We start from the raw sequence: 27999 nt of genomic DNA on the forward strand, positions 1-27999 counted from the left end.
GAAGTAAAATGATTGGTCCTTGCCCTCCTCAGGCTTCCAGTGTAGCTGGTAAGATTAAACACAGACACAAATTACTTCCAAAGTCCTTGAAAGAATGACAATGTGAACAGGACTGTAGGTTAAAGTCACCTATGCTGAAAACTAGAAGCAGCAAGGACATAACCAGGGACATCCTCAACCCGGATTACAGTCTGGTCTGCATCAGACTTCTCAGGTCCAAGGTTGAGTGCTGCTTGAATCCTCTTACCTGACAGTGTTTCAGGCAGCCCCACACCTGTCAGTACATTTGGGAACTGTTTTATGGACTCATGACAATGGAGCAAGATAAGCAAACATAGATAAACATATATATAAAATATGTCATATATATCACATATATTCAAATCATCTGTAGGGTGGCACTGAAAGCAAGAAGTACAGGAATTCCCACTCTGCGTGAGAGGAGGCTCACCCATACAATCATTATTTATTCTAAAACAAAACAGAAACTAACAAGAAAGTATGAAAAAAAACCTCCAAACTTCACTGGATACAAGCGAAAATAAAAAGGCTAGAGGAAAGGACATCTAAAGAAGATCCAACAAAGCGAGAGGTTTTGAGGGGGCCTTAGGGAGAGAGGCCCTCCAGGCCCTTCCCCTCTTCACTCCCAGTGTCCCGAAGGAAAAAGCCCCGGCTTGGCCAGTAGAGAAAAGGAAAGCAGAGACGTTTTCAACCAGCACAAATAAACACATAAATAAATTAACAAACAAACAAACAAATAAAGATGTTAAACAAGAAAATAAGGTATTAGGCCCCGCTCTAAAGGCGGCAACCCTCAAGGGCCGGACAGGACAAGCCCACCCTCCAGCCTGCAGGTGGCGGTGACACAGTCGGGGTTGGCCGGGTCTGGTAGGCGCCACCCAGGGTCTCGGCCCTGGTGCTTGGTCTTTGAGCAGGAAACTGGGTTTGTTGTTGTGTTATTCTTAGAGCTGCACCTCCAGACGCTTGGGTGAGGGAGAAAACCCAGTGTAGTTGCAGCCACGCTCCCACGCGGCTCTCCAAGGAAATTGCGACCCGCCTCCTCTGGTCTAATGCAGGTGGCGCTCCGGAGTGCTGGTCTTCGAAACCTAAAGTGCGGGCTGTGAGCCAGGCTGGAGAAGGTGATTTCCATTACAGCTCCTCTTCCCTCTCCCAACCTCAAATCTAAAGCCTCCTCGGTCCTTGTTCTCAGCTCCTTTTGGCTCCACATGGGGGACTGAATGAGGACTGCGCAAAGCCTGGGGTTCGAAGCGCGGGACCGATTTTACTAAGCACCTGGCTCCGCTCTGGGCGCAGTGAGGGTGGTGGAGGGGCTCGGTGAGGGGTGCCTCCTCACCGGAGAGTAGGAGAAAAGACAAGCTGCCCAGTTCATTCTCAGGTCCGCCTTCCCTTAAAGTAGAGCTGTGCACAGAGAAAGCTGTGTTTCGATACTCCGCTAGAGGCACCAGGCAGAATCGCGCAAGTGAAGGGCTGGCAGGGCGGGGCTGGGGGCCAGCTGGGACTCATCCCGAGGGAAACCCGTGGCAGTAACCGTGGATCGGCTTAAACAAACACAGAACGGCTGGCGGGGCTGAGGGTCAGCCTGAGTTAGCGACGTTAATGAGTTCATGATCTATAACCTGCAGGACTTGGCGGAAAGAAATATCAAAGTTAGAGAGTGGGGAGCTTCTATAGACGGTGCAGAAGTACAAGCGCAGTGTAGGAAGGAGGGAGAGTAGGAGACAGTGGAGAAAGGAGCCCTCAAGCCTCCCCAGTTTATGAGCAAAACGCCCAGTTCCACTTTTGTCCTGAGCATTTCTTCCAGTCTCTCAAGCCCGAAGCACAGAGTCCTAGCCACATTTGGCCCCATCCTACCCTGGTCCCTAGGATACTTTTGCCTCTCACACCTGGCCTCCCTTTCATCTCATCCTCCCCCGTCCCTTTGCGCAGGGCCCCTGAGTGGCCCCTGGCTCAGAGAGTCGTGATCCGGGACGTGCAGGTGCCATTACGGAAGACGCCCCCGGGCTCCACGTTCTCTGGCTGAAAATCCTCCACGCTGTAGGCGCGGCTCTTGAGGGCGGTGGCATAGTAGTCCACCGGCTCCTCCGCGGCGTTGTCCATCCAGCTGAGGCACAGGATGCGCTGGAAAGAACGCTTGAAGTTGTCCGAAAGAAAGCCGTAGAGTATGGGGTTGGCGCAGCTGTTGGCGTAGCCGAGAATGACCGACAACTGGCTCACCGTGGCGTCGTCCTGTTCTGCGAATACATTTACCAGCTGCACTACATAGAAAGGCATCCAACAGATGACAAACACCATCACCACCATCATCACCATCAGGGTGATCTTACGCTCTGAGCGCTTGCGCTGTTGCCAGCCAGCCTTGAGGGCTACCATGCGCATTTTTGCGATGATGAGCACGTAGCACAGGCAGATGGCCCCGACGGGCAGCAGGAAGCCCATAAGAAATGTGTACAGCACGAAGCCCACCAGCCAGCGCTGGGCTGGCTCAGGCATAAGCATGTTGCAGGCCACCGTGCCGTCACTGTTGGCCGCTGTGCGCGAGAAGACCACGATGGGCAGAATAACCAGTAGCGATAGCACCCACACCCCCAAATTCACCACCTTGGCCACGGTGGGCCGGCGGTAGCGTGCTGCTTTGATGGGGTGCACCACGGCCACGTAGCGGTCCACACTGAGCACAGTCAGACAGTAGATGCTGGTGAACATGTTCACTGCGTCCACACTGAGTACCAGGCGGCAGAGCAGCGCGCCGAAGGGCCAGTGGCGAAGCAACGTGGAGGTGACTAAGAAGGGCACGCTAAGCATGAGCAGCTCATCGGCAATGGCCAAGTTGAGGATGTAGATGTTGGTAGCCGTTTTCATCTTGGCGTAGCGCAGGATCACATAGATGACCATGGAGTTCCCACACAGCCCCACCAGGCACACCACTGAATAGATGAAAGAGATGAGGATGGCGCTGCCCTGGCCCTCGCTCAAAGTCCCGTTCTGGGACGCATTTCGCCCCGGCTCCTCCATGCCGTCCGCAGCGCCGACCCCGGGACCCCTGCTGCCGCCGTCTTCTCCACAGCTGCCCGGGCTGGGGCTAGGAGATGAGGGAGGGGAGGCGGTGCCATTGGGGAACATCTCAGCTGGTGAGGGACGATGGGGCTGCTAGAGCTTGGACACTCTTCTCGAGCCCCCGCCGCTTGCGCCCTCACTCGGCACCCTGACCGACTGCCCGCAGCTCACTGCCGCCGAGCGCCTGAGGGTAGCGCACAGCGGTTGCAGGGAGCACGGCTTTAACCCGTGCTAGCGGGGCGCATCGCCCAACCGCTGCTTGCGCGCAGCCGCTTGCCGCTCCTAGGCTTCTGGGCTCCTGGCCACACGGGAGGGCGTGGAGAGGGGAGGCAGGGAGACTGGTGCCTTGCGCCGCACAGCCATTAACTGGAGCGACTCTGGGCTGGTGAATGATTAATAAGCACCACCAGCGCGTCAGCAGCTACGAAAGGCAACGGGGGGGGGGGGCAGAGAAAGAGGGCGGAAGGCAATATAGGAGGCTTATCACCCCCTCACCCATTTTTTTTCTTCCCAGGCTTGCGCTCGGATTAACCAGAACAGTTGCCAGCAGTTGCTTCCGGGGCTCCTCTGCAGCCCCCTTTTTCCATCCCTCAGGAGGACCTGGGGAGTTTCTCCGCCTTCCTGCAGGGTGGGTGCGAACCAAAGGTGTAGATTCTGTCCTATCCCACCCGGATCCTATCCAAAGCAAAGAACGAAGCGGACCCCAGGCACAGGTAGATGTCTGGAGTTCATCTCGGGAACGCTCAGCTGCTGCCCCACCCCGAGGGAACCCTAACTCCACTCCGGTCCAATCGTCTCGTGTCCAAACACCCACCTCCTGTCCCCGCTTGCCCTGCTTCTCAGACCCGCAGCAGAAGCTCCCAGTTCTACTCACCTAGGGCGCAGTACCTCCAGACCCACGCGGAGATGGCCGGTCCAAAGTGCCTGTGCTGTCTCGTAGCGCAGTGACGTTCGTTCTTCCCGCGGTCCAACTCCTGTCTTTGGGCGGGACCCCAACACAGGCACCCACGCAGATACTCTTGAAGTCACGGAAACTGACCCTAACCCAGGAACCTTGAGAGAAGGAACAACAACAATCCGTGTGATCGAGGTTTCTGCGTTACATCACAGCAGGCAGCTCCTCGCGGGCGGGAATATTCAGGGGCCTGGGTAAACCACGGCGAATCTTTTTATTAGAGCGCGTAGTGCCCAGAGCCCCCTTTTCTCCCAGAGTATCGACTGCCGAAAGGAGGGCGCGCGGCTGGGAGCGCAGAAGGAGCCTGAGGCTCCCTCCAGAACGTGCCAGGCTAGGCATTGGAAATCCATCTAGGTGTTCACTGGGGAAAGATAGGGCTGCGCCGCTAGGAAAGGCTCCGCCTGCGTCCCTGCTGTACTTTGTACCCGAGGGAGAAGTGTAAAGATCGGGCGAGCAGGAATGACAGCTCCTCTAAGCCCACGTGGGGTTGGTTGTGCAGGTGACCAGACCTGTCTTCAACCCCAGGAATGGCTGGATGGCCTTTGAGACTTTCTACGAAATGCTAGGTTTTCAACCTTTTCGAGACCTCTCTGGACGTGAGACCTGGCTCCAGTTTGCGTGCCTAAACCTTTAAGACTCAAAAATCAGGCAAGCCCAAAACTCGCTCGCTTCATTTAGGAATAAATGGATTCTGTGTGTGTGTGTGTGTGTGTGTGTGTGTGTGTGTGTGTGTATGTTGAATTATCATGATTTTTAACGACTTCTGGGACTGCCCACCATCCCTAGCCTAGGCTCCATCAGGCTTTCCAATCATTTCAGTCCAAGGAAGAATCCCTCCATCCAGCTCTACTGTTTCAAGATCCCTTCAAGCCTGTGTCATAGGAAACGTGCAGGTCCCCAGGCAGGCTGACCTGCAGCAGCCTAGAGCTGGGCCTCTTCCAAGCTTTGCTTTGTCTCCAGCTTCTTTTTCCTCCTCCCTCTCAACTGGAGGCACCCGGCGTACTGAGAGCCTCAGATTTCCCTTCCATCAGTAGAATTTTCACTGAGAAGAGGCAAACTTAAACAGGAACTAAACTCACATTTGTATCACAGTCCAGAATGAACAGAATTTGGAAAAAAAAAACCCTACAATTCTTATTGCCCCCTTGCTTTACCAGGGTCATCATTTATATGTGTTTTAGTTCTCAAAACTTAAGTGCTCTGAAAGGGAAAAAATAGCTTTTGTAGTGTGCTGGTTATAACAATCAGATAAAATTAATGGTGACAGACTCTCAGAGGAATATGTGCTATGAACACTGAATTATTAATGCAAAATGTGCTAGGAAGGAATTTGAAACTTCATAAGGCCAAATCTGTTTAAGTCATTCCTTTATCTAAACAAATTATTTTATCTAAAATGAGCTGTAGAATGGTGGTTAGTTGTGCTTAAAAATACGGCACATATGGAGATAAAAATGAACATTTGTTGGGTTTTTAAAAATGGCTTTCACCCCAACCCCAGAAAAGCTTTTTTACAATACTAGCCAAGCCTCATAATAGTTTAGATGCCTCTTTGGCAATCACTGACTAAAGACACCTGGCTATTCCTCTGGGGGCTGATATTTCGACAGTCACGATTTAGACACCTGGGTGTTAGTCATGATTGCTTCGGGGGAGTGGGTGATGGGAAACAGTAAAACACAGCTCTGTTGCTCAAAATCTCGTATGTTCACTCTGCAGCTCATCTTAGGAAAAGCTCTCCATTTCATGGTAGTATCATATATAAAAGGAGAAAAATTAAGACCTGATATAAACATGCTTTTTTAGTTTCTGAAGTGGTTTCTGTGATGAATTATTTATCCCCCCCAAAAAAATGACAATGAGACATAACTTTTTACCCACTAGGGTCGCTATAATTTTTTTTAAAGAAAGCAATAGCCCTGGGTGGTGTAGCTCAGTGAACTGAGTGCAGGCCTACAAATCAAAGGGTCGCTGATTCCATTCCCAGTCAGGGCACACACCTGAGTGTCAGGCCAGGTCCCCATTAGGGGGCGCTTGAGAGGCAACCACATATTGTGGTTTCTCTCTCATTTCCTTCCCCTCTCTCTATAAATAAATAAAATCTTTTAAAAATTACAAATGTTGTCAAGCACGTGGAGAATGGGGAACCCTTATATGTTGGTGGTAGGAATAAAAGTGATGCAACAACTTTAGGAAGTTTGGTGAGTCCTCGAAAAGTTAAAATTAGAATTGCCATATGACCCTGCAATTCCATTTATAGGTATTAATGCCTCCCTTCCCTCCCCCCCAAAAAAATTGAAAGCAGATATTTAAATAAAAACTTGTACTTAAATGTTCATAGCAGCACTACTTATATTAGCCAAAAAGTCAAACAGCCCAAATATCCATCAACTGATGAATGAACAAACAAAATGTAGTATATCCTTACAAAAGATTATTCATCCATAAAAAGGAATGGCATACCATTACACGCTACAACATAGATGGACCTTGAAAACATTTACACAGTGTAAGGTGACAGGTCACACATATTGCATGATTCCATTTATAGCAAATGTCCAGAATAGGCAAATCCCCACAGACAGAGCAGATTAGAGGCTGGCAGGGATTGAGAGGAAGACGGAATGGGGAATGACTGCTTAATGAAGGTGCGGTTTCTTTCGGGGTTGATGAAAATGGTCCCAACAAGACAATAGTGGTGGTTACACAATATGGTGCACATACTAAAAGCCACTGAATTGCACACCTTAAAAATGGTTAAAATTATGAATTCTGTGTCACGTGAATTTTACTTCAATAAAAAAAGAGATTGATATGAGATAGATATGAGCCATGCAGTGTTATCAAATCTTTTTAGCCATGTATTTTTTAACATCGTATCTGTGAACTAATTCATGAACAAACCAAACAATCAAGCAAAATGTAGCATTTGTGGGCTAAACAGTGTGCGATTTGTAGCTGTTTTTAAATTACGTTAAGAGCAAGAGCCCAGTGAGGAATCTGCCTTCTTCTTAGCCACCCCCCCCCCTTGATGTGAACGTTTTCTAACGAACCCGATGGGAACACTAGTGCAGTAATGGGACTGTTGTAGTGTGGAGGGAACATGGCCTAGGAGAAGTCAGGACTCCACATCTTCATATCCTGTTTAAAACTTTTAAAAGAAATTTATGTATCTAAAGTACGTAAAACCTTGAAAAGATTAACATAAGCTTGTTCTTCCCACAGCAGTTACTAGTCCTCCAGTCCTCTCTTGGTTGGTCACTGTTTTCCCTGTGTCTCTGTGAGAGGAACACTTCTGGATATGAGATGAGAGAATATGGCCTCCAAGAAGGGGAGAAAGAGAAGTCCCACGTCAGGAAGTTGCAGATTCTTAAGCAGACTGATTGTCTGCCCCCATCTCAATTCTATTCTACAAGCCACACTTTCCTGTGCTGTTACGTACCAGGTGCCCACTTTGACTACTGCACTTATCACACTATGTTGTGATTTTTTGTGTTTATCTGTGCCCCCTTCTAAATCTGTAAGTTTGTTGATAACAGAGGCTATCTATTTTGACATCATTATATCCCCAGCACGCAGCGCAGCACAGCACGTGGAAAATTGCCCAGTAACTCTTCCTTTTATGTTTCCAAGGCATTCCATGAATAGTACCTTCTTGTTTTCTAACTCATAGCAGCAGATGCAAAGAAATCAACTTGGGTCCTCCTGTAAGAAAAACTTTTAATATCTGTGTAATATCATCACCTGTAATAATACTTCATGCATTTAAGTCATTCTGAATAATTTCAATTTGCGTGTCCTATATCAACAGTTTGCATGCTGATGACTCATCCATGGATCATTCTTGGTCTCAAATTTCTTGGCTGAGAAAGGGCCCTGGAAAATGGGTAGTACCTACTTTAGTAGCTAATGATGGTTATTTAATAGTATCATGCAGTGTGAAAGCCATTGCACATGGGAGATTGTTTCTTTTTAATTGCAGTTCTGAGTCTCAGTTGGTTGGTGGAATAGTAATTATCAGAAGCTCGAACTCGACATCTATTAAAATCAGTATTAATGTGATGTTTCCAGTTGGAGCCTCTAGGGATCCTCAATGAGCCACTCCAATCCATGCCACTGGTAAGGGGCCGGCTGACACCAGGGATTAAAGGGGACACTTCCGGGAGCACAGTCTACCCGGCGTGATCAGAGCTGTGTTCACAAACACCTGGCAGGGCAGATGGGCTGCAAAGGGCAAGCACCACTCAGCAATACGGCCCACAGCACAGGTATGTGCCGCTTAAGGACCATCTGCCGCGAAGCGGTTGATATGATGAGAGTCTAATAAGAAAGTTACTAGAGTGCAAAAGTGGCCATAGAGCTAAGAAACAATCCTGGACTTCATTTCCCAGGGATGCCCCATCACCTCAGAGCAACCTGGTAGCCTGTGGTTGAATTCATCACCACTCTCAGGAAACTCGCCCTGGCCTGCTGATTTTCCTATCGCCTCCTCTGTGAAACCGCACGACAGAGTCTTTTTGTGCTTCCAGAGATACTCAGTGTGGCAATTCATTTTTTTCCCTGTGGACTCTCTACTCCTAAATAATATTTCTAAGGATGAGAATTCAACAATACAGGAAAGTATTCATTATTATTAATGCATGAACAAAAGTAGAATAAAAACAACTACATGTTACCTACATTATTTTGAATGGTTCTTACTGGCAAAACAGTTTTTTTGTAACATAGTCTTGATTAGTTAAGGATTTCAAGATCAATTTCATTAGTTCCAAAGAATTTTGCCAAAAAAAATTTTTGAGGGCATTTTTGTTTTAGCAGAAACTGTCAAAAAATTGTTTTCGAAGTCACAAAACCATATTCTTGTTTCTTTTGATTGATGTTCAATTTTGAACATGTACAAGTCCCCCATTCTTTCAGAGAGGGCTATTCTTTTGGAGTGGGCTGTACCTGTCGGTCAGCTTCACCAGCTAAGGAACAGCCATAGTAAGCAAGGGGCTGGATGTGGGAAGCAAAGCTAGTTTTGTAGATGAAAGCTATGTGGTCATCTTTATTCTTCAAAATATAAAAGTTACATTCTTCTTATAAAAAAGACATATAGAGTGATTTAAATCTATGAGGCCGTTACAACACCTGCCATAAGGCTACTGCCTCTGTGTTCCATGTTCAGTATAATGAGGCAGGAGCCTTGGCGCATGCTCCAACAGCCAGAACACTGCTCTACTTAGATGACATGAAACAACTTGAAGGACCGATCGTTTCTTCTTTCCCACAGTGAAGGTGGAGTTGGTCGTTCGTGAGTCTGGGCTGAACGCATCTCTCTTCCCTGGAGGTAGGAAGAGGATGGGGAGCAGGGTCTGTGAGCTGTGGGCGCAGAACCTGCAGGAGCCGTCCAGGAAGGGGATGCCGGGACCACCCACTCCTTCTCGCTGGGGGCCGCTGCCTCCTGCGCACCAACACCAGTCCATGCTTCTGCTCTCCTTCCTCCACACAGCCTAGGATGGCACTTTGTCCTTGAAGAAGCAGCATCTGTGACAGCCTGACCTTTTCTTTCCTAGCAGAAGAGGGAGATAAGGAGGCAGCACAGTCCAGGCAGACCACCTGGCCTAGATCAGGAAGTCACCATTCTTGGTTGACTACCCGAGTGAACTGAAATTTTACTGCTTATATACTGGTTTCTGATACTATATCCTGTGATTTAAAAACAATTCATAGAAGTAAAATTCAGACTATAGTAGAAATGACTTAATTCCAAGTTGTGTTGTGTATGAGCACTTTTTTTTGCCCCCATATCTTAGTGAAAAGGAACTAGAAATTAACATCGGAACTCTACTATTTATGAATAATATGTTTTTAATCAAAACCAAGAAACGTATTCATTAGTTTAACACATTAATTGAGTGTCCACTGGGTGGCAGGCATTGTTCTGGGCACTGGAGATACAGTGACAAAGATTAACTAGTTTCCTGTGGAATTCTAGTGAGGCAGAAAGAGAGTAAACATTGACACCTGGGTAGCATAATTGCATTTTGTGCTAAGTTCTAAGAAAAAAAGATAACGATGGAGGGCCCGAGAGTGCTAGAGGGATTGGGTGGGTGTCGTGAACCTAGGTTAGACTGAAAGGGAAGGAGCAGGTGCACCTGTTCCTGAACGGGAGGAGCCCACATCCGGGGAGGTGAGTTCCAGCTGCACCTGTGGAGCCTTGGCGCCTCTGTTGACACAGGTGCCAGGGCGCTGATGTTACACCCCGCATCCTTCCTTTTCCATTTTACTTTTTTGCCTTCCTAAAGTAACAATATTTTAGAGAACACCTCTAGATTTCATCTAGACTGCCCTTGGAACCCGGTGGACCACCTTTCCTAATTATTTCCATCAAGATTTCTAGGGCAAAAAAGAGCAGATTAGGTAAGCAGTTGCCTTTGTGGAGTGCTGTTTAGCAAGCTTTTCTCCTCTTGGGCTGTGGCCCTGTTACAGTGTGTCTCTTCGAAGACAAGGGAGAAAAAAGCCAGGAGCTCAACCTAAAACTGGGAGAACTTTAACAATGTACTTACTCTTCTTCTCAGAGAACTGAGAAGGAGTCCTCTTTTTCCTGAGTGATGAGCACGACCACTCATGCTCTGCCTTATCCATCAGAGAACAGTGTGGGAACCTTGCGCTTGTCCGTGAGAATCCGTGCTAATGTGCAAACTGGTTTCCCTCCACCAGGATGTAAGAAGCAAACAAAAAATGCTGCAGACTGGAAATGTATGCAAATGAGTAAATTTGATCTTGGAAACCAGGGGAAGGAAGGATGGCTAGTTGAGGGAAGAGACTTGGGTGGGGAGGGACAGCTTGAGGCACGGGTAAGACAAATGGGCTTACTGTCATCCTCTACCTTATATGTAACTGTACACTATAACGATTCTGCAAATGAAGGGAATTCTGGTTTTCAATCATCCCATATTTCTCTCATTACTGGTAGTGTAAAATCTACCACAAGTTACAAAGACCAAGGTGTAAATAACTAATCATGTATTTCAATCTCACCTCTCAGAACATTCAGAATGTAACACCATATGACTCACCTTTAACAGGAAGCTAAACAGCAAAACAAACAAGCAAGCGAGATATAACCAAAGACACTAAAATACAGAACAGGCTGACGGGGACCAGAGGGGAGAGGGGAGGGAATTTCAGGGGAAAAGGGGAAGGATTTACAGGAACTAGTATAAAGGACACATGGACGATAACTAAGGGAGGTGGAAATGGGAGGGAGATGGGGAGCACCGGGGGCGCATGGGCTGGGCTGGGAGTAAAAGACAGAAAAATGTACTTGAACAACAATTAAATAAAATAAATTAATTAATTAAGAACGTTCAGAAGGTACATAACCTGTGACTCCCTGCCTGGAGGTCACAAGCCAGGGCCAGTGTGAGCTAAGTGTAGGGCAGTTATGAACACCTCTGGGCTGGAGGGGAGGCAAAGAGGCGACTGGGAGAGGATGAGGCAGAGGACGAGTGCGTTTGACCGTGGGGGGGCGACAGGGGTACCTACACTCATGTGCAGAACACAGACAGGGGTGGAAATTGAAGTGGGATGGGCTGCCGATGGGGCAGGTTCCATGCAGAGCTCGTGAGGAGTGCGGAAGTCTAAATCCCAATTGTGCCAAGTCATAGTGAAAGTAGAACGAGAGGATTTGTAACTGTCCATGTAAACCAGCCAAACAAAGCCCTTGGGTCTTTGGGACAACTTTGAGCACGAGTGTTTGACCCAGGCCACTGAGGAGATGAAGGAAGGTGTGACACCAGCCCCTGTATCCTTTCCTGCCCATCCCCTCTACCCTTCCCCGTTCCAAAATAAAACTTGCCTCTTCCTCTAGTAAAAACAAAGTATTATATAAATAACAATTGATGCAAACAAGTAACAACTGTTACTTGCCAAATGTGATTTGGGCCCTTGGGTGAAAGCGTGGGGAATGGGATGTTGTGGGGTGTCATGGAAGTGTGGTTGGCCTGATGACATCTGTGCCCCAAATACACCAGTAAACAATTGGCTATTACCTCTAGCAGTAAAAAACTGGATGGGGCAAAGGAGCATTAAATACACTTCTTCCATTTAATACAATAGAATAGTAATATAACACTAAAACGATGTTGCAGATGAATTTTTATTGATATATAAAAACATTTAAGACATTGTTAAGTTAAAAAAAATTGTTTTAATGCTGTATGAGCCCTCTAAATAAACACCCTCCCCAAACAAGCATATACAGTATACATGTAAGCCAGAAAGGATGCCAGCTGGGTTATGAATGTTTTTCTCTTCCTTTTATATATACAGTAGAGATTTTTCTAATTTTTTTTGGTTATGAGTGTGTATTGCTTTTTAACTAAGTTAAAAATAATAAAAGCTTTTTCTTGTTAATTTAAGAAAAGACTCCAGGCCATGAAGTGTCTGCTCTACTTAATGAAGCATTCACTGATTTAGTTCCTCCTTAATTATTTTTCCTTTCAGAAGAAAACTAATACATTTATTATAGAAATTAACATATTGTGATGCAAATGAAGTAGCAAACAAAATGTACTCAGCAGAAGGTGGTAGGAAGAACTGAAACAGAACTGGAGTTGCTGTTGCTTCCAGTCAACCTCTGTAGCCCGGAACCAAGCGGCCTTGAGTGTGCCTGAGTTAGCTACACCCACCCTTTGGAACCACTATGATGAGATGCTGTTTGTGAAAGCATGGTGTACTTGTTAATGCCGAACCTTGGGTTTGAACCACATACTTCCCATGTATTTAGCCTTGTGCAGGTTTCTGAGCTGTCTGTGCCTCAGTTTCTTCTTTCACAAAGTTAAGATAATAGCACATCTGCCTGATAAGGTTGTCAAAAGGTTAAATATGTTCAAAGGGGTTAGGACAGGGTCTGGCATGCAGTAAGCACTATATAAGTATTAAGCTATTATAAAATAATTTCTAAAGTATGAATTACAATGTAACAATTTTAATCAGTCTAAAGAATTTAAGAAATTCATTTTTCCCTCTTGTTAATGAACTCAGTTCAGGAAGTCTAGCACTCATTTATTCTGCATAAGAAGTGTTTACTGAGCAGTTACTCTGTGCATGTTACCTATTCTTTCCTTTTCTTCCTTGCCTATTCAGTCTCATAATTGAGCACTGTGATCTATGTTTCATTCACAGGTTTGTAGTACATGTCACAGGTTCAGTTAAAATAACTCTAAAATGTTAACCACTGCTAGCAACATCATCCCAAAGTGAATGCAATTTATCCATGTCATGAGGATCTAATACGGGCTATACGCATTGACTCAAATAACCCAGTTGTTCGAATGTGACACAAGCATAGTCTGAGTTTGCTATAACCTTCCTTTTTGTCTCAATTTCCAATGAGATCCCCAAGATCCCAAGCTGATAACTATAGTTGAAAAATGTATTTGCATGCTAAGGAAAGATGCTAGTCCACCCCTATGAACCACCGCCCTGCTCCAGTCTGCATGTAAGAGTGGGAAGGAAGGTGGATGGAGATTACCTCCCTAAGTTTCCACAGGGCTGTACAGTTCCTTCCCATGGAAAGTGGGTTCCTGCCTAGTCAATAAAGCAGGGGGGCTTCCATAAAGCCACTTGGAGAGCTTGTGAGGTGTCCCCTGAGGTTGGTAATACATAGAGACCAGCACCTGATACTTGAAAATTTAAAGGTGAGCAATAGACCTGCTGGGACTTCTTTGCATGACAAAACAAAGAGAAAAGGCCACAGATGGACAAAAGCAGAAAGTAGGGCAGGGGTAGCGTTTCGCATGAGCTGAAATAGACAGCACTGTAGGCAGATGGGTGGGAGCACCTTGTTGGACCCCGTCTGCCTGACCGAGAGAGACAATCTCGGCAGGAAGTTTGTAACAGAAGGGGAAGCTGGCAGAGGATATTGGGCAAGACCCAAAGTGCTCAGCTTGCTTTACTGTGCAGGTGAGGAAACCAAGGCACAGAGAGGCTGAAATCACACAGCTAAAAGAAATTCAGAACTCAAATTTGAGTAGCAGTCTAGCTCAGAATCTATACTCTTAACCACCATGCCACATTGCTGTAGTCTTATCTCTCACTAAACTCCCTCGGTTAAAGGGTGGTTTTGATATCAAGAAGTTACATGAATGGCAAACATGCCCTTTCTGTGACTTATGTTTTCCTCAATGAATCCAGCAATTACTTCAATTTTCTCCTTTATCTATGCTAAGTGTTTAAAGGTAACATTTGCCCTCAATTAGAAATTTAGAACATCTTTAAAAACCTTAATCTTTGTAAACTATTATCACAAAAAAATTAACAGTGATGAGCCATTTGTGCCAAAGAAAATGCATTTTCCATTAATGGCTGACCACCCTTTATCAGTTCTAAATATGAGATGGTCAGCACTGGGTGTCGGCAGCTTAGCACTCCCTCTGCACGAGTATTTCTGTGCAGTTTTTTCCTGCTGTATTTCTGTGCTGTCGTCAGGATCCACCTTTGCCCCAGCTCTGGCATACGTACAGCAAAGTCACTAGACAGAGGAGGAGGGACTAAGAGCTGCCTTAAAATTTGTACTGGTTCCATGAAATTACAGCCAAAATGTGTTCACCAGAAAGTGAGAGGGAGTACTGGTGAAACAAAATCAATTAAAAATAAATAAATTCCCTTTCCCTAGAGCAAGTGCATGCACATTTCAAGTGGTCTAGGGGCTTTGCACTTGGGCCTTTGGTGATTTGACTGACAGCCGTAATAAGGATGAAAATACACAGATGCCAGATTCACTCAGATGGGGGCCATTGTTTCCTAATTGAAACACCATGCCTCTCTGCACTAAACAATTAAGTGAGAAATTAGCATTTTTAGTCCATTAAAATGCCTTAACTCACTAGAGGGTAGTCATATAAGAAAAGAAATTGTAAAACTCAATCATCTTACTTGTGCATAAGACTAGAGTAAACAAAATCGATTCTACTTTAGTATTAGGTTGTGGGGTTTTGGTTTGTTGTTTTTTTTTTGGTGATGGCGGTAGGAGTGTAAGTAATTGCAATGTTTTCCTCTCAAAACTTAGAGAGTGGGAGAGATGATTTTCACATCTGAAAAGTGTTTGCACCTATTTCTTTTCTCGGAAAAGTCTGTCCAGTTCTATCTGTGAAAACAAATGCTCTTAAAATCCACCAGGGGGAGATTGTAACATTGAAAACTTCAACAGATAGTTTTAGATTTGATGTGGCTGCATTTCAGTTGACAGCTGGAACCACTTTTGAACTAAGCCTTGATGATAAGCTTTACATCTTGATAAATCTACCCAAGATATTCCAACTATATTAAAACCAGGAGTGAGTGGCCAGGGAGAACTGAAGAAATATTGCTGTCTTGTCAGAGATGCACGAGGTGCCAGAGTGTATCTGGGAGAAGGGTGTTGGGTGTGGATGGTATGAGACCACAGGTCTCTAGGGAGAGAATTATCACAGTAAACTCAGGCCATTGCCTGATGTATAATACCTTGATGTAGTTCCCTGGGGCAAGTTTGGAGGCTTACATTGTAATTCTCTGTAAAAATGATGAAAGAAGAATTTTTTTAATGTATATTTTTGAGACAAGTTGATTTATTTGGGAAGATATAATATTATTTCAGAAATCTTTGGATAACCAACACCCCTGTAGTATGTCAAATCACCTGTTTGTATGAAGCAATTATAACTCGATGACATCAAAACTTCAGTAAACTTTGTATTTTTAAGATTTTATTTATTTATTTTTAGGCAGAGGGGAAGAGAAGGAGAAAGAGAGGGAGGTAAACATCAATGCGTGGTTGCCTTTTATGTGCCCCCTATTGGGGATCTGGCCCACAACCCAGGCATATGCCCTGACTGGAAATCGAACCAGTGACCCTTTGGTTCACAGGCCAGTGCTCTCTCTACTGGGCCACACCAGCCAGGGCCAAAATTCCAGTAAACTTTAAAAAATATATATGTTTACTGATTTTAAAAGGAGAGGAAGTGGGAGGGATCAGGAAGAGGAGGAGGAGGAGAGAAAGACAGAGAGAGAGAGAGAGACATCACTGTGAGAGAGGAACATCAATTGACTGCCTCCCATGTGTACTCTGAACAGAGATGGACCCGCAACCTAGGTATGTGCCCTGACCAAGAATCAAACCCCAAACCCAATGGTGTACGAGGCAGTGCTCCAACCAACTGAGCCACGCTGGCCAGGACTCCAATAAAAAGAAATATAAAAAGAAATAATCTCCAGAAAGAGTTCTGTAATAGGAGTTAAGACACAGTGTGTCCTCCAAAGTTTGATTAACCCCTGCTAACATATGGAGATGTTCCTAATACTCAGTTTAACAACTGTAACTGTGTAGGTTTCTTGTTTCTCGGACTGAGACACAGGATAAAAATACCACTGGTGCTGGTTCGAACACAGCCATTTCCATTTCAGCCATGTTCAGAGGTGACTCTCTGGATGCAAATGATTCTCAGTCATTTTTACCAATAAGTAAACTTTTTCATATTCTTAATTAAGTGTATACACAAGGTCTGTCCAGAAGGTATCTGTTAGGAACTTCCCTGCCTGGTTTCAGAAGCCGTGATCCCCAGGGTTAAGGCTGAGTAAAGGACTTTGGGACCATAAGTCACTTAGGAGACAAAACTTATCTTCCTTGTAGGGGCACCACCTCTGCCCCCTTTCTCTTCACCCTGCTTGGCCCCAGGTGGATGACTGGTTAGCCAATGATGGGTAAGATTCCTCAAAAGAGGGATGACCTAACACAGGCATGGTCACAAAGGGGCCCTCAAGGAAGGACTTCGGGGGCTATAGAACAAGGGGGTGATGAACCCTTGCCCCTTGGCTTTGACATAGCCTGAGTCCTCATTCTGTCTGCAAGAAGTCTCCTAATCTCTTGCCTGCCTTACTTCTCCTGCCTGACGTAAGCCTGAAACAATGCCGGAGGTGGGTGTAGTCCTGTGCCGGAAAGGGCAGATTCCCTAGGGTGATCAGGCCTAAGAAAAAATGCATAGAATCCTATGAAACCTACTTTGCTAATACCCTCAATTTGAATGATAAGGGTCCAAGCAGGAAGTGAGTTTGTTTCCCAAAGTTTTACGGCCCTTTAACTATCTGACCCTGATTCAGAATAAGCCCTCAGAGTTCTTTGAATATTATCTATTGTTTAATCATTTCTGCCTGACAATGATTGTTGAGCTTTATCTATACACCCTGTACTCCTGTGCAAATTGAACCCAATGAAAGCCTGTCAAGGGAAGGGTCAGGGTGCCTTCCCCTTGAGAGAGTAGCTGTGTCATCCCTTTTCCTCCACAGGGCTGGGTAGTCCCCGTGGATTTGTCTTGTCTCATCCATAACACCATGGACCCCAGGAGCCAGGATCCAAGTCAGTATCCAGCTATGTAATGTGAAAAATAGAGACATTTATTGAAGAAGATACAAGAAACATTGTACATAGGACAATAATGCCTCAGTCCTCTTCAAAGTACTGACCTTGGGACCTCACACAGTTCTCTCACTGGCCATTGGCTGCCCTGTCATATTTTCCTGAAACTCATCAACTGTCTGAAATCTCTTCCCTTTCAAAGGCAATTTTAGTTTTGGGAAAAGCCAGAAGTTGCAAGGTGCCAAATCTGGACTGTAGGTGGATTGAGTTACCTGGGTGATTTGATGTTTCGCCAAAAAACTCTGCTTGAGATGTGATGCCTGAGCAGGTGCATTGTCATGGTGAAGCTGCCAATCACCATTGCCCAGAGCTGCAGCCTTCTGGACCACCCGAATAGTTTTCATGGAGGAATATTCAAGCTTAACCCAAAATTTGATGCAGACTTGTTGCTCTACTCACTGAGTCCTTTTGAATGTGACAGCCTCCCAAGACACATACTCACTCAATAGTGCCTACCACACCCCTGACAAGTACAGTGAAGTCATCATTCTTCACACAAGACCATTCTGGTCCACTCTCCTTGGCTGCCAGGTCATACCAATGTTGTGCAAATCATTCTCATTATATTAACTTTTTCTGGATAGACTATTTCATAGATATCTATACATATAAACACACCATATGACATTTTAGGTGAAGTGAAATGTTCAAATTAAAACTATAAATCATTACATCCATATTATTGCCCTACCAACCACGCTCAAGCAGGCCTTATTTCAGTCCAACCCTGTGTGTCTCTGTATGTATGCATGTGTGTGTATGTGTATATATATATATATCTATATCAACAAACTAAGCATATCCTTTAAGCTGTGTTTTGGGGTTTTTTTAGATATGAACTAAAGTTTTATATTTTTATTTTTCTAGTATGGTAGGTAACAAACTATTTGGTTCGTGCCTCAGTGTGGTATACAGCTGACTTCCTGGGTTTTGTTCTATAAACCCTAAAGGCCCACTGAGAGAATGTAGTTTGAAAAGAAGTATTCCTTCAGAATAAAAAGAGCCTCCTGAAGACACAGTGGGTTAGGGCAAGGGAGAGAAATTCAGGGTCCCCAGTATGAGAATAGTGAGGCAGGAATAGTGAGTTGAACAGTGTCTCTGCAAAATTAGTTCCCCCTAGAACCTCAGAATGTGACTTTATTTGGATATAGGGTCTTTGCAGATGTAAATAGTTAAGGCTCTCAAGATGAAATCACCCTGAATTTAGAGTGGGACCTAGATCCAGTGACTGGCGTCCTGATAAGAAGAGGTGAGAACACAGAGAGCCACAGGCAGGAAGGCCGTGCGAAGACAGAGACGGGGACCAGACTGACGCTTCCACAAGCCAGAGAACATCAGGAACCCTCAGGAACAGGAGAGGCAAAGAAGGATCCCCTGCTGCAGGCTTTGAAGGGAGCGTGGCCTTAGAACCTTAATTTGGTCTCTGGCCTCCAAAGCGAAAAGCAAAACATTCCTGTGGTTTTACATCACCAAGTCATAGTATTTTGTTACAACAGGCTAATCAATTAATAACAGAGCAAGAATATCCTGGGAATGTATCGTACCTGTGTGAAGAGGGTATTTTTTCAATCCTTCTTTTATTTTTTTATTTGTTATATAGTTTTTTGTTTTTTGTTTTTTTTCCTTCAATTTTTTTATTTAATTATTTTTCAAGTACAGTTTTCTGTCTATTACTCCCATCCCATCCCACCCCCCATCCTCCCCCCTCCCTCCCATTTCCACCCTTCTCAGTTGTTGTCCATGTATCCTTTATATAGGTTCCTCTAAATCCCTCCCTTATTTCCCCTGAAATTCCCTCCCCTCTCCCCTCTGGTCACTGTCAGCCTGTTCTCTATTTCAGTGTCTTTGGTTATATTTTGCTTGCTTGTTTGTTTTGTTGTTTAGCTTCCTGTTAGAGGTGAGATCATATGGTATTTGTCCTTCAACACCTGGCTTATTTCACTCAGCATAATGCTTTCCAGTTCCATCCATGTTGTTGCAAAAGGTAGAAGCTCCTTCTTTCTTTCTGCAGCATAAAATTCCATTGTGTAAATGTACCATAGTTTTTTGATCCATTCATTTACTGACGGGCACCTAGGTTGCTATATTTTTTTGTTTTTATATTTTCTTCCACTATAGTAAAAGAGCTCTACCTTTAAAATTTTCTGCTTGTACTATTTTGAATCAATCCCCTTTCTCCTTAGACCAACCAGAGAGAAATCCGTTGCCAGCACTCAGAGCCCTGGCAATATGGAAGAGGAGCCAAGGGACTCACATGCGGTAAAAAGGGTTTGTCTGCAAAACACTGTTTAATTCTTTAAATCCCTGCCACACTAATTAAATAATGTTTGACTGTGAACTTAAAACCTACCCACTTTATCTTACTTATGCCAACATTCTCTTCCATGGTACTAAAATAACTACATTTTAAATTTGCTGATTGCATATGCTCCATGTAGATTAGGGAACAAATGCCACGCAGGAAAGACAAGCAGGAAAGACCACGCGAACTAAGTGTGTCACTTCTGGAAGAGCAGTGTTCCCCACCCTCATTTATTTCCTGGATTGTGACAGGTGATAGAGACCCTGGGGAGACACAGAGTACAGAATCGCAGGACGGGAAGATGCTTTATCCACCATCCAGTCCATCACCAAATGATTATTTGATCCTCTTGACGACATTCCCAAAGAGAGACATCCAGGCTACCCCGAGTCTCTCCAGCGGCACAGGACTCACCACCTCCTGAAGCAGCCCTTCCATGTCAGCAGACTAGTTGAGACAAAATTTCTCCAGATGATTTGAAATTTGGTACCTCTTATCATCTCCAAATTTTGGACTCTGGGCCTAAATACCACATTTGCCCTGAATGACAGCACGTCTCACACTTGAACCCTGCTGTCATTTCCACTCCAAGTCACCTCCTCCCCGAGCTTATGGTTTCATTTTTTGGAATTACAGGATTTAATTCCACAACTTTTTTTTGGTTCTTCTCCTCTGCCTGTGCTCCAACTGGTAGGACTAAGCATTCTCTTAAAGCTGAAAGCCACGCACTTACCCTTCCTTGACTGCCAAGTTGGCGCAGGACTGGGACTTTGCCGCTCCCGGTAGATTCCATTAGCTCTCCTTCCTTTGTGCTCCAGCACCCTTAGTCTGATATGTATCACATTGCGCTACAGTGTATATTCAAATTTCTGCCCCTAACTGGACGGTAATCTTGCTGAGGACAAGGATGATATCTTTTATCTTTGATTCCCAAGTGAAAATCATACTCCTGAGCAAATTGCAGGGTATAATAACTGTTTACAATATAATCCACAAAATGAATGGATCATTAAGATTTTCCCAGGAATGGTCTTCAGCCACTTTTATGTCTCATGAAATGACTAAAGAGTCAAAAAGAATGCATGTGGCATTGTCCAATGAGCTCAAAGAATTCAATAGAAATCACATTAGAGAAAATAGGCCTTAGGTCTACAGAAAGATCAACTCAGGGTAAGGAGATCCTGGGTTGGACAGGGTCTGGATTGCTGCAGATTGCAGTCTGGATTTTCTTCAGGATGGTACTTCTCTAGCAAAGGCCACAAATTCTTGAGACAGCTAAAGTAATGGCCAGGTGGTAAGTCTGAGGGGAGGGTGATCTGGAGCCTGGTGAGGCAGCAGATTTCAAATATTGAAGAGTAGTGAGTGGTAGTAAGTGATGGCATGAAAATCAGAGGTGGACATTCTCTTGAGGCAGCTAGGAAAAATTCCCCAAATGACAGTGAAGGGAATGGAGGCCACCTGCAACAGAGTGAAACACTCAGCCTCCCTGACTCCCTCTTGTTCAAGCCTGCTGTATTCCCAAGGCCTTAGGTTAACAGCTTCTGTTTAGTCTTGTCTCTAGAGACCAGGGAAGTGTATGTTGTTTATCAAAGATTTGTGGGAGTCTTGTGACCAAACTCACATGAACTAGAGTCAGCAACATGAGAACAAAGCAACCTTCCTCGGAACCCTACTGGCACCCACATGGCAGTCATCAGTCAACCTTAAACCCCTCCTGTTTCCCCCTTCTCTTGATATAAAAGAAGGCTGATTTCTATACTTTCTTAAAATGTTTTTTAGAATGTTAGCCCGCTAACTTTTCAACTTGTTGGCTTTCCAAATAAAGTCGCTTTCCTTGCCCCAACACCCCGTTACTCAATTCATTGGCTGCCATGGGGCAAGTGGTATGAGTCTGGAGGACCTGAAGGTCCCAAAATTTTTTTTTAAAAAAAAAGTATGACATGTTCCCAGGGAAGAAATCTCCTCAGGAGAAAGCCAGGTTAAATTCAGAGCCAGGTGAAGACCTCAAAGACATTAAAAAGTAGGGAAACATGGTCCACCGGAGCGCCTTCAATTTGGAGACCAAATGCAAATTCGGGGAGTTCAAAAAGTCATCGTCAGTTTTGACAATTCACTACTCACATAACTTACTGAAAGCTATTATAATTACCCATACAGTATATTATGGGGAAAGATACAGATTAAAATGCACCCAAGGAAGAATTACTCAGGTCAAAGTCCAGGAAAGTATCAAACTCAGAGCTTCAAGTTGTCCTCTCCCCATTGAGTCATGGATTACTTTATTTTTCCTGCACTGAAGTCTGATGATACACACAAAGCACACACGGCAAACGCAAGGCCCGTGGGCTGAATCCGGCCCTCTACCTTGCTTTATTCAGCCTGGGACCGTGTTTCTATCTGGTGGCAGCATGGAACTCTCACTTAACTGTTAAGGAGTGGTTACATTGCTACAGTCCTAAAATTCCATTTGGCCCTTTGAAGGCAATGGCAAAGCTGATGTGGTCCCGGGTGAAAATTAGTTTGATGCCCCTGACACAGAGTATTGCCATCCTGGGATGCTTCCCTACGTTTTGGTGTCCAGGGTTCTCACTGGGGCTCCACCACAAAAACCTAGTTAGTCCAGCCCTTCAGGGGATGCATAAACCTAATACTGTGTGACCTAAAGTCCCCGCCCCGAATCACATTGCTGTTTATCTCATGTTCCCAAGGCTAGTAGGAAACAAAAACACTGCTATCACACATCACATTCCAAAGGTTTAGAGATGGCTTCCAGAAGCCGAGAACAAATGCTAGATCTTTCTTTGCCACACAGAGAATTATATTGACTGACTTTTCCCATTGTATTATAAGTATTTGCTTCCATGTGTGTCATGCAATGGAGGTGAGAGCCTTGAGGTCAGAGATCAGGCCACATTGCAAAGTCTTCCTGTTGGATGTACAAAACAGTAAATGAATCCTTCAATGTTGCTGTGCTCACAGCATAGTTAGCCACAGGTGCCTTGGTCTGGAAAATATAGTTTTACTTAATCTTTATGAGGAACATTAGTCTTCCAACTCCCCCTGTTCCTACAAGTGAACGAGAATCACAGTGAGCAAACGTTTTTATTTCATCAGGGAAAAAGTCTCTGGATGAATTCTGCTGTAAAGCACCCCTGCTATTCGGCTCGGGCGACAATGCATTCAAAGATTTATTGAACTTCAGAAGGACATCATTCTCTAAATTGAGAGCTTGTTGCCTAAACCAATGCATATTCTACTCAGGGAAAAAAATGAATGAATTTGTAAAACATTCCATGGCTTGACAGGCCTCTGATCTACCTCAGGGCAAGGGAAGATGAACGCTGCTCTCCACGTCAGACGTCAACTTACTTGTTTGATCAACAGAATTATTCTAACCACTCATCTCTCTCGTTACCACTAGAAAAATGAAACACTAGCAGGAAATGAAAACATAAAAGAAGGTGACGAAAAGACCAGAGTTAAATGGATATAACAAAGCTTTGATGTGACAAGTCCCCAGGCGTTAAATCTGTCAACAAGCACCGCGTTTTGGAAGGTGAACTTTGCTATTTATTAAAATAACTAGAGAGTATAAAATAGCACTATGCAACACAAGTATAGAATACTTTAAGGCATTAGAAAAAACGCTGTAGAAATAATTACCATTCACCTAATTCTTCTAAGTCTATAAAAACAGTGTTGAATTCATGTAGTTACCTAGAAATACCACTCTGTCTATTATTCAACCTCCATTTAGAGTCTTCTTTTTATTCCCACTCAGAACATAATGTAAAGATTAAAGAAGCACTTTGTCAATTTTTTTTCTCTCCAAGGAACAGAGTCCCTCTCATTCTAATTTATTTTGGATGTGGTTTTCCCTCTTAGGAACAAGACACACAGGAGAAATAACTTAGAAAGTTATGACTATTTGTGTGGAGGGGGAAAAACACACCCAATTTGAGGCCAGGAACCCATATCAACTATTTCGTGATAAAGCACTACCACGATGGCCCCAGTTTGTATCTGATCACTCCTTGAGGTTCTTTAGTTTAAGCTGCCGGAGTTTATGTATTTTGAGGTTTGGGATGTGACTTTTAATGAAACTCTTTTTATTATTGGTTTTTAGTCTTTTTCACTAGAGATTATGTATTCATAACTTAACAGCGTTCATAGAGTTGATATTGTCTCACTTCATTTAGCATGTGAGAATTTTACCAGAGTGTAATTCCATTTACTCCACAGATTTTTGTGAAATTGTTACCATATTTTTACTTTTTCATACATTATAAATCCAATTAAATAAATCTTATTTTTATTTTAGGCTGTTAGTCATCTTGTAAAAGAACTAAAAAGAGTAAAATAACCTTATATTTGCTATTTTTAATGCTTTTCATTTCTCCTTATGAATTCATGGTTAATTTTTTAAATATATTTTATTGATTACACTATTACAGTTGTTCCATTTTTCCTTCCTTTATTCTCCTCCACCCTTCCTCCCACCTGCATTCCCCTCCCGCATTTAGTTCATGTCCATGGGTCATACATATAAGTTCTTTGGCTTCTACATTTCCTATACTATTCTTAACCTCCCCCTGTCTATTTTCTGCCTACCATTTATGCTTCTCATTCCCTGTACCTTTTCCTTCATCCCCCACTCCCCATCTTCACTGATAACTCTCCATGTAAGCTCCATTTCTGTTCTTCTACTTGTTTGCTTAGCTTGGGTTTTTTTTTTTTTTTTAGATTCAGTTGTTGATAGTTGTGAGCTTGTTGTCATTTTACTCTTCATATTTTTTATCTTCTTTTTCTTAGACAAGTCCCTTTAACATTTCATATAATAAGGGCTTGGTGAGTTCCACCCAAGATGGAGGCATAGGTAGAAACCCTTTGATCTTCCCACAACCAAAAGGAGGATAACAATCAATATAAAAACAATAAACAATACAAATATTTATTTGTATTTATTAAACAAATAAATAACAAACAAGTGCCAGAAAATCAAATTGCATGTAACTCTGACAAAAAAGGGAATAAAGAAACAGTTAACCAGACCAATCAGACTGGTAGGAGGGAGAGGGGCAGCCAGGTGGATGGGCAGAACCCAGGACAAGGTGGTGGATTATACTGGCAGGGCTGGCTGAACAGGAAATTGAGACTCAGAGCTGGCTGTGGACTACAGTGGGGTTGCCATGGCAGGAGAAACCCTGGTCTCGTGTGAGAGTTTGTTGGAAAGTGGGGCTAGAGCCAAGCAAGTGAGCTACATTGTTTCTTCTCTGACCCCTCCCCCACAGACTGTGCCAAAACTCAACAAGGAGGGTTGTCTCACCCTGGCAAATACCTAAGGCCCTACCCCCTTCCTTACAACTTATCAGGTGTGTCAAGACAAAGAAGTACAACCCAAATGAAAGAACAGAGCAAAACTCTAGAAAAAGAGCTAAACGAAGAGGATATAGCCAACCTATCTGATGCAGAGTTCAAAACACTGGTAATTAGGATGCTTGCAGAGCTCATTGAGCTCAATTGCAAAATGAAAGAACAAATAAAGAATACCCAGAGTAAAATAAAGCAAAATATTCAGGAAACCAACAGTGATGTGAAGGAAACCAGGACTCAAATCAAGGATTTGGAACAAAAGGAAGAAATAAACATCCAACTGGAACAGAATGAAAAAACAAGAATTCAAAAAAATGAGGAGAGGTTCAGAAACCTCTGGGACAACTTTAAATGTTCCAACATCTGAATCATAGGGGTGCCAGAAGGAGAAGAGGAAGAGCAATAAATGGAAAAGTAATTTGAATAAATAATGAAGGAAAACTTCCCCAATCTGGTGAAGGAAATAGACTGTCAAGAAGTCCAGGAAGCTCAGAGAGTCTCAAAGAAATTGGACCCAAAGAGGAACACACCAAGGCACATCATCATTAAGTTATCCAAGATTAAAGATAAAGTAAAGAATCTTCAAAGTAGCAAGAGGAAGGAGAGAGTTACCTACAAAGGAGTGCCCATAAGACTATCAGCTGATTTCTCAAAAGAAACCTCATAGGTAAGAAAGGACTGGGGAAAAGTATTTGAAATCATGAAAGACAAGTACCTACATCCAAGACTGCTCTATCCAACAAAGCTTTGATTTAGAATGGAAGGACAGATAAAGTGCTTCTCAGATAAGGTCAAGTTAAAGGAGTTCATCATCACCAAGCCCTTATTATATGAAATATTAAAGGGACTTACCTAAGAAAAAGAAGATAGAAAATATGAGCAGTAAAATGACAAAAAAACTCACAACTATCAACTGAACAAAAAAAAAAAGAAAGGAAAAACAATAAATACAAATACTAAGCAAACAACTAGAACAGGAACAGAATCAGAGAAATGGAGATTATATGGAAGGTTTTCAGTAGAGAGGGGGAGGGGAACAATGGCGGGGGGGTACAAGGAATAAGAAGCATAATTTGTAGGAATAAAATAGTTGGGGAGAGGTTAAGAATAGTATAGGAAATAGAATTCAAATAACTTACATGTACAACCCATGAACATGAACAAAGTAGGGGGGAATGCTACAGTGTTGGGGGTGCAGAGCAGAGGGGGGAAATATTGGGAAAACTGTAATAGCATAATCAATAAAATATACTTAAAAAATAAGTGCTTGGTGATGATGAATCCTGTAACTTGACCTGATCTGGGAAGCACTTTATCTGCCCTTTAATTCTAAATTATAGCTTTGCTGGATAGAGTAATCTTGGATGTGGGTCCTTGCCTTTCATGACTTTGAATACTTTTTTCCAGCCTTTTTTTGCCTGTGAGGTTTCTTTTGAGAAATCAGCTGATTGTCTTATGGGCACTCCTTTGTAGGTAACTCTCTCCTTTCCTCTTGCTTCTTTGAAGATTCTTTACTTCATCTTTAATCTTTGATAACTTAACGATGATGTGCCTTGGTGTGTTCCTCTTTGGGTCCAATTTCTTTGAGACTCTTTGAGCTTCCTGGACTTCCTGGAAGTCTATTTCCTTTGCCAGATTGCAGAAATTCTCCTTCATTATGTTTTCAAATAAAGTTTCAATTTCTTGCTCTTCTTTTCTCCTTTTGGCACCCCTACAATTCAGAGGTTGGAACATTTAAAGTTGCCATGGAGGCTCCTAATCTTCTCATTGTTTTGAGTTCTTGTTTCTTCATTCCATCCTGGTTGAACGTTTATTTTTTCCTTCTGGTCCAAACCATTGATTTTAGTCCTGGTTTCCTTCCTGTCACTGTTGCTTCCCTGTACATTTGCTTTTATTCTACTTTTCATAGCCTTTACTTTTTCCTCCATTTTGCAACCATACTCAATCAGTTCTGTGACCATCCTGATTACCAGTGTTTTGAACTGTATATCTGATTGGTTGGCTATCTCTTCATTGCTTAGTTATATTTTTTCTGGAGCTTTGATCTGTTCTTTCATTTGGGCCATATTTATTTGTCTTGCTGTACCTGTTATATAGTGAGGGGTGGAGCTTTAGGTATTTACCAGAGGGAGGCAATCCACTTTGCAGCATTTGGTGCTGTATGTGGGAGAGGGGTCTGAGAGGGATCAATGTTGTTTGCTTGGCTTTTGGTGCCTTCAGTCACTTCCCCTGATACCCACAAGCAAATTGGGCCCTTCTGGTGCTGATTCCCAGGTGGGTGGTTTTGTGTATGTTCTAGGACCCTGTGGGTCTCTCCAATGAACTCACCTGTGGGACTGGAAGTTTCTCCCACTGCCTCAACACCTACAGGTTTTTTCCATCAAAGGCTTTGAGGCTTTATATCCCTGCACTGGAACCCTGGGTTGTATGGTCTGTCTCGCTCCCCATTTGTTCTTCCCAGTTTATCCTCACACAAAGGTGGGATTTCCAGCCACCACCTCGCCTTCCCTGGTCCTCCAACTGCCACCTTGCTGCTCATCCTCTCAGCCCCAGCTTCCTGTCTCCACCTCTCCTACTTGTCTGGATGAGTGTTTCTTTAACTCCTTGGTTGTTGGACTTCCATATAGTTCAATTTTCTGGCAGTTCTGGTTGTTGTTCTTAAATTTGTTGTTATCCTTCTTTCAGTTTTGTGAGGAGGCACAGTGGATTTACCTATGCCTCCATCTTGGCCAGAAGTTGATTTGTGGTTTCATATGGTATCATTTCCCATTAGCCTTAGCATTCGTTGTGGTACACATGTGCTGAGATAAATTTTTGTTTTACTTGTCTGAAAATGTCCTTACTTTATTCTTATTG

At 43.8% G+C, this 27999-nt stretch overlaps 1 protein-coding gene across 1 annotated transcript; it reads right to left on the bottom strand.

Moving 5' to 3' along the window:
- Window positions 1-746: 746 nt before the first annotated feature.
- On the bottom strand, window positions 747-4348 carry SSTR1 (somatostatin receptor 1). Its single transcript, XM_037056412.1, has 2 exons — window positions 3950-4348; window positions 747-3496 (listed from the first exon to the last, which is right to left on the bottom strand). The coding sequence occupies exon 2, from the start codon at window positions 3139-3141 to the stop codon at window positions 1969-1971; it is 1173 nt and encodes a 390-aa protein (XP_036912307.1). The 5' UTR covers window positions 3142-3496; window positions 3950-4348; the 3' UTR covers window positions 747-1968.
- Window positions 4349-27999: the final 23651 nt, after the last annotated feature.

The sequence above is a fragment of the Sturnira hondurensis genome, unplaced genomic scaffold (assembly GCF_014824575.4).
Source record: "Sturnira hondurensis isolate 20B ecotype Veracruz unplaced genomic scaffold, ASM1482457v3 Scaffold0008948, whole genome shotgun sequence".
In the NCBI taxonomy this organism is placed as follows: Eukaryota; Metazoa; Chordata; class Mammalia; order Chiroptera; family Phyllostomidae; genus Sturnira; species Sturnira hondurensis.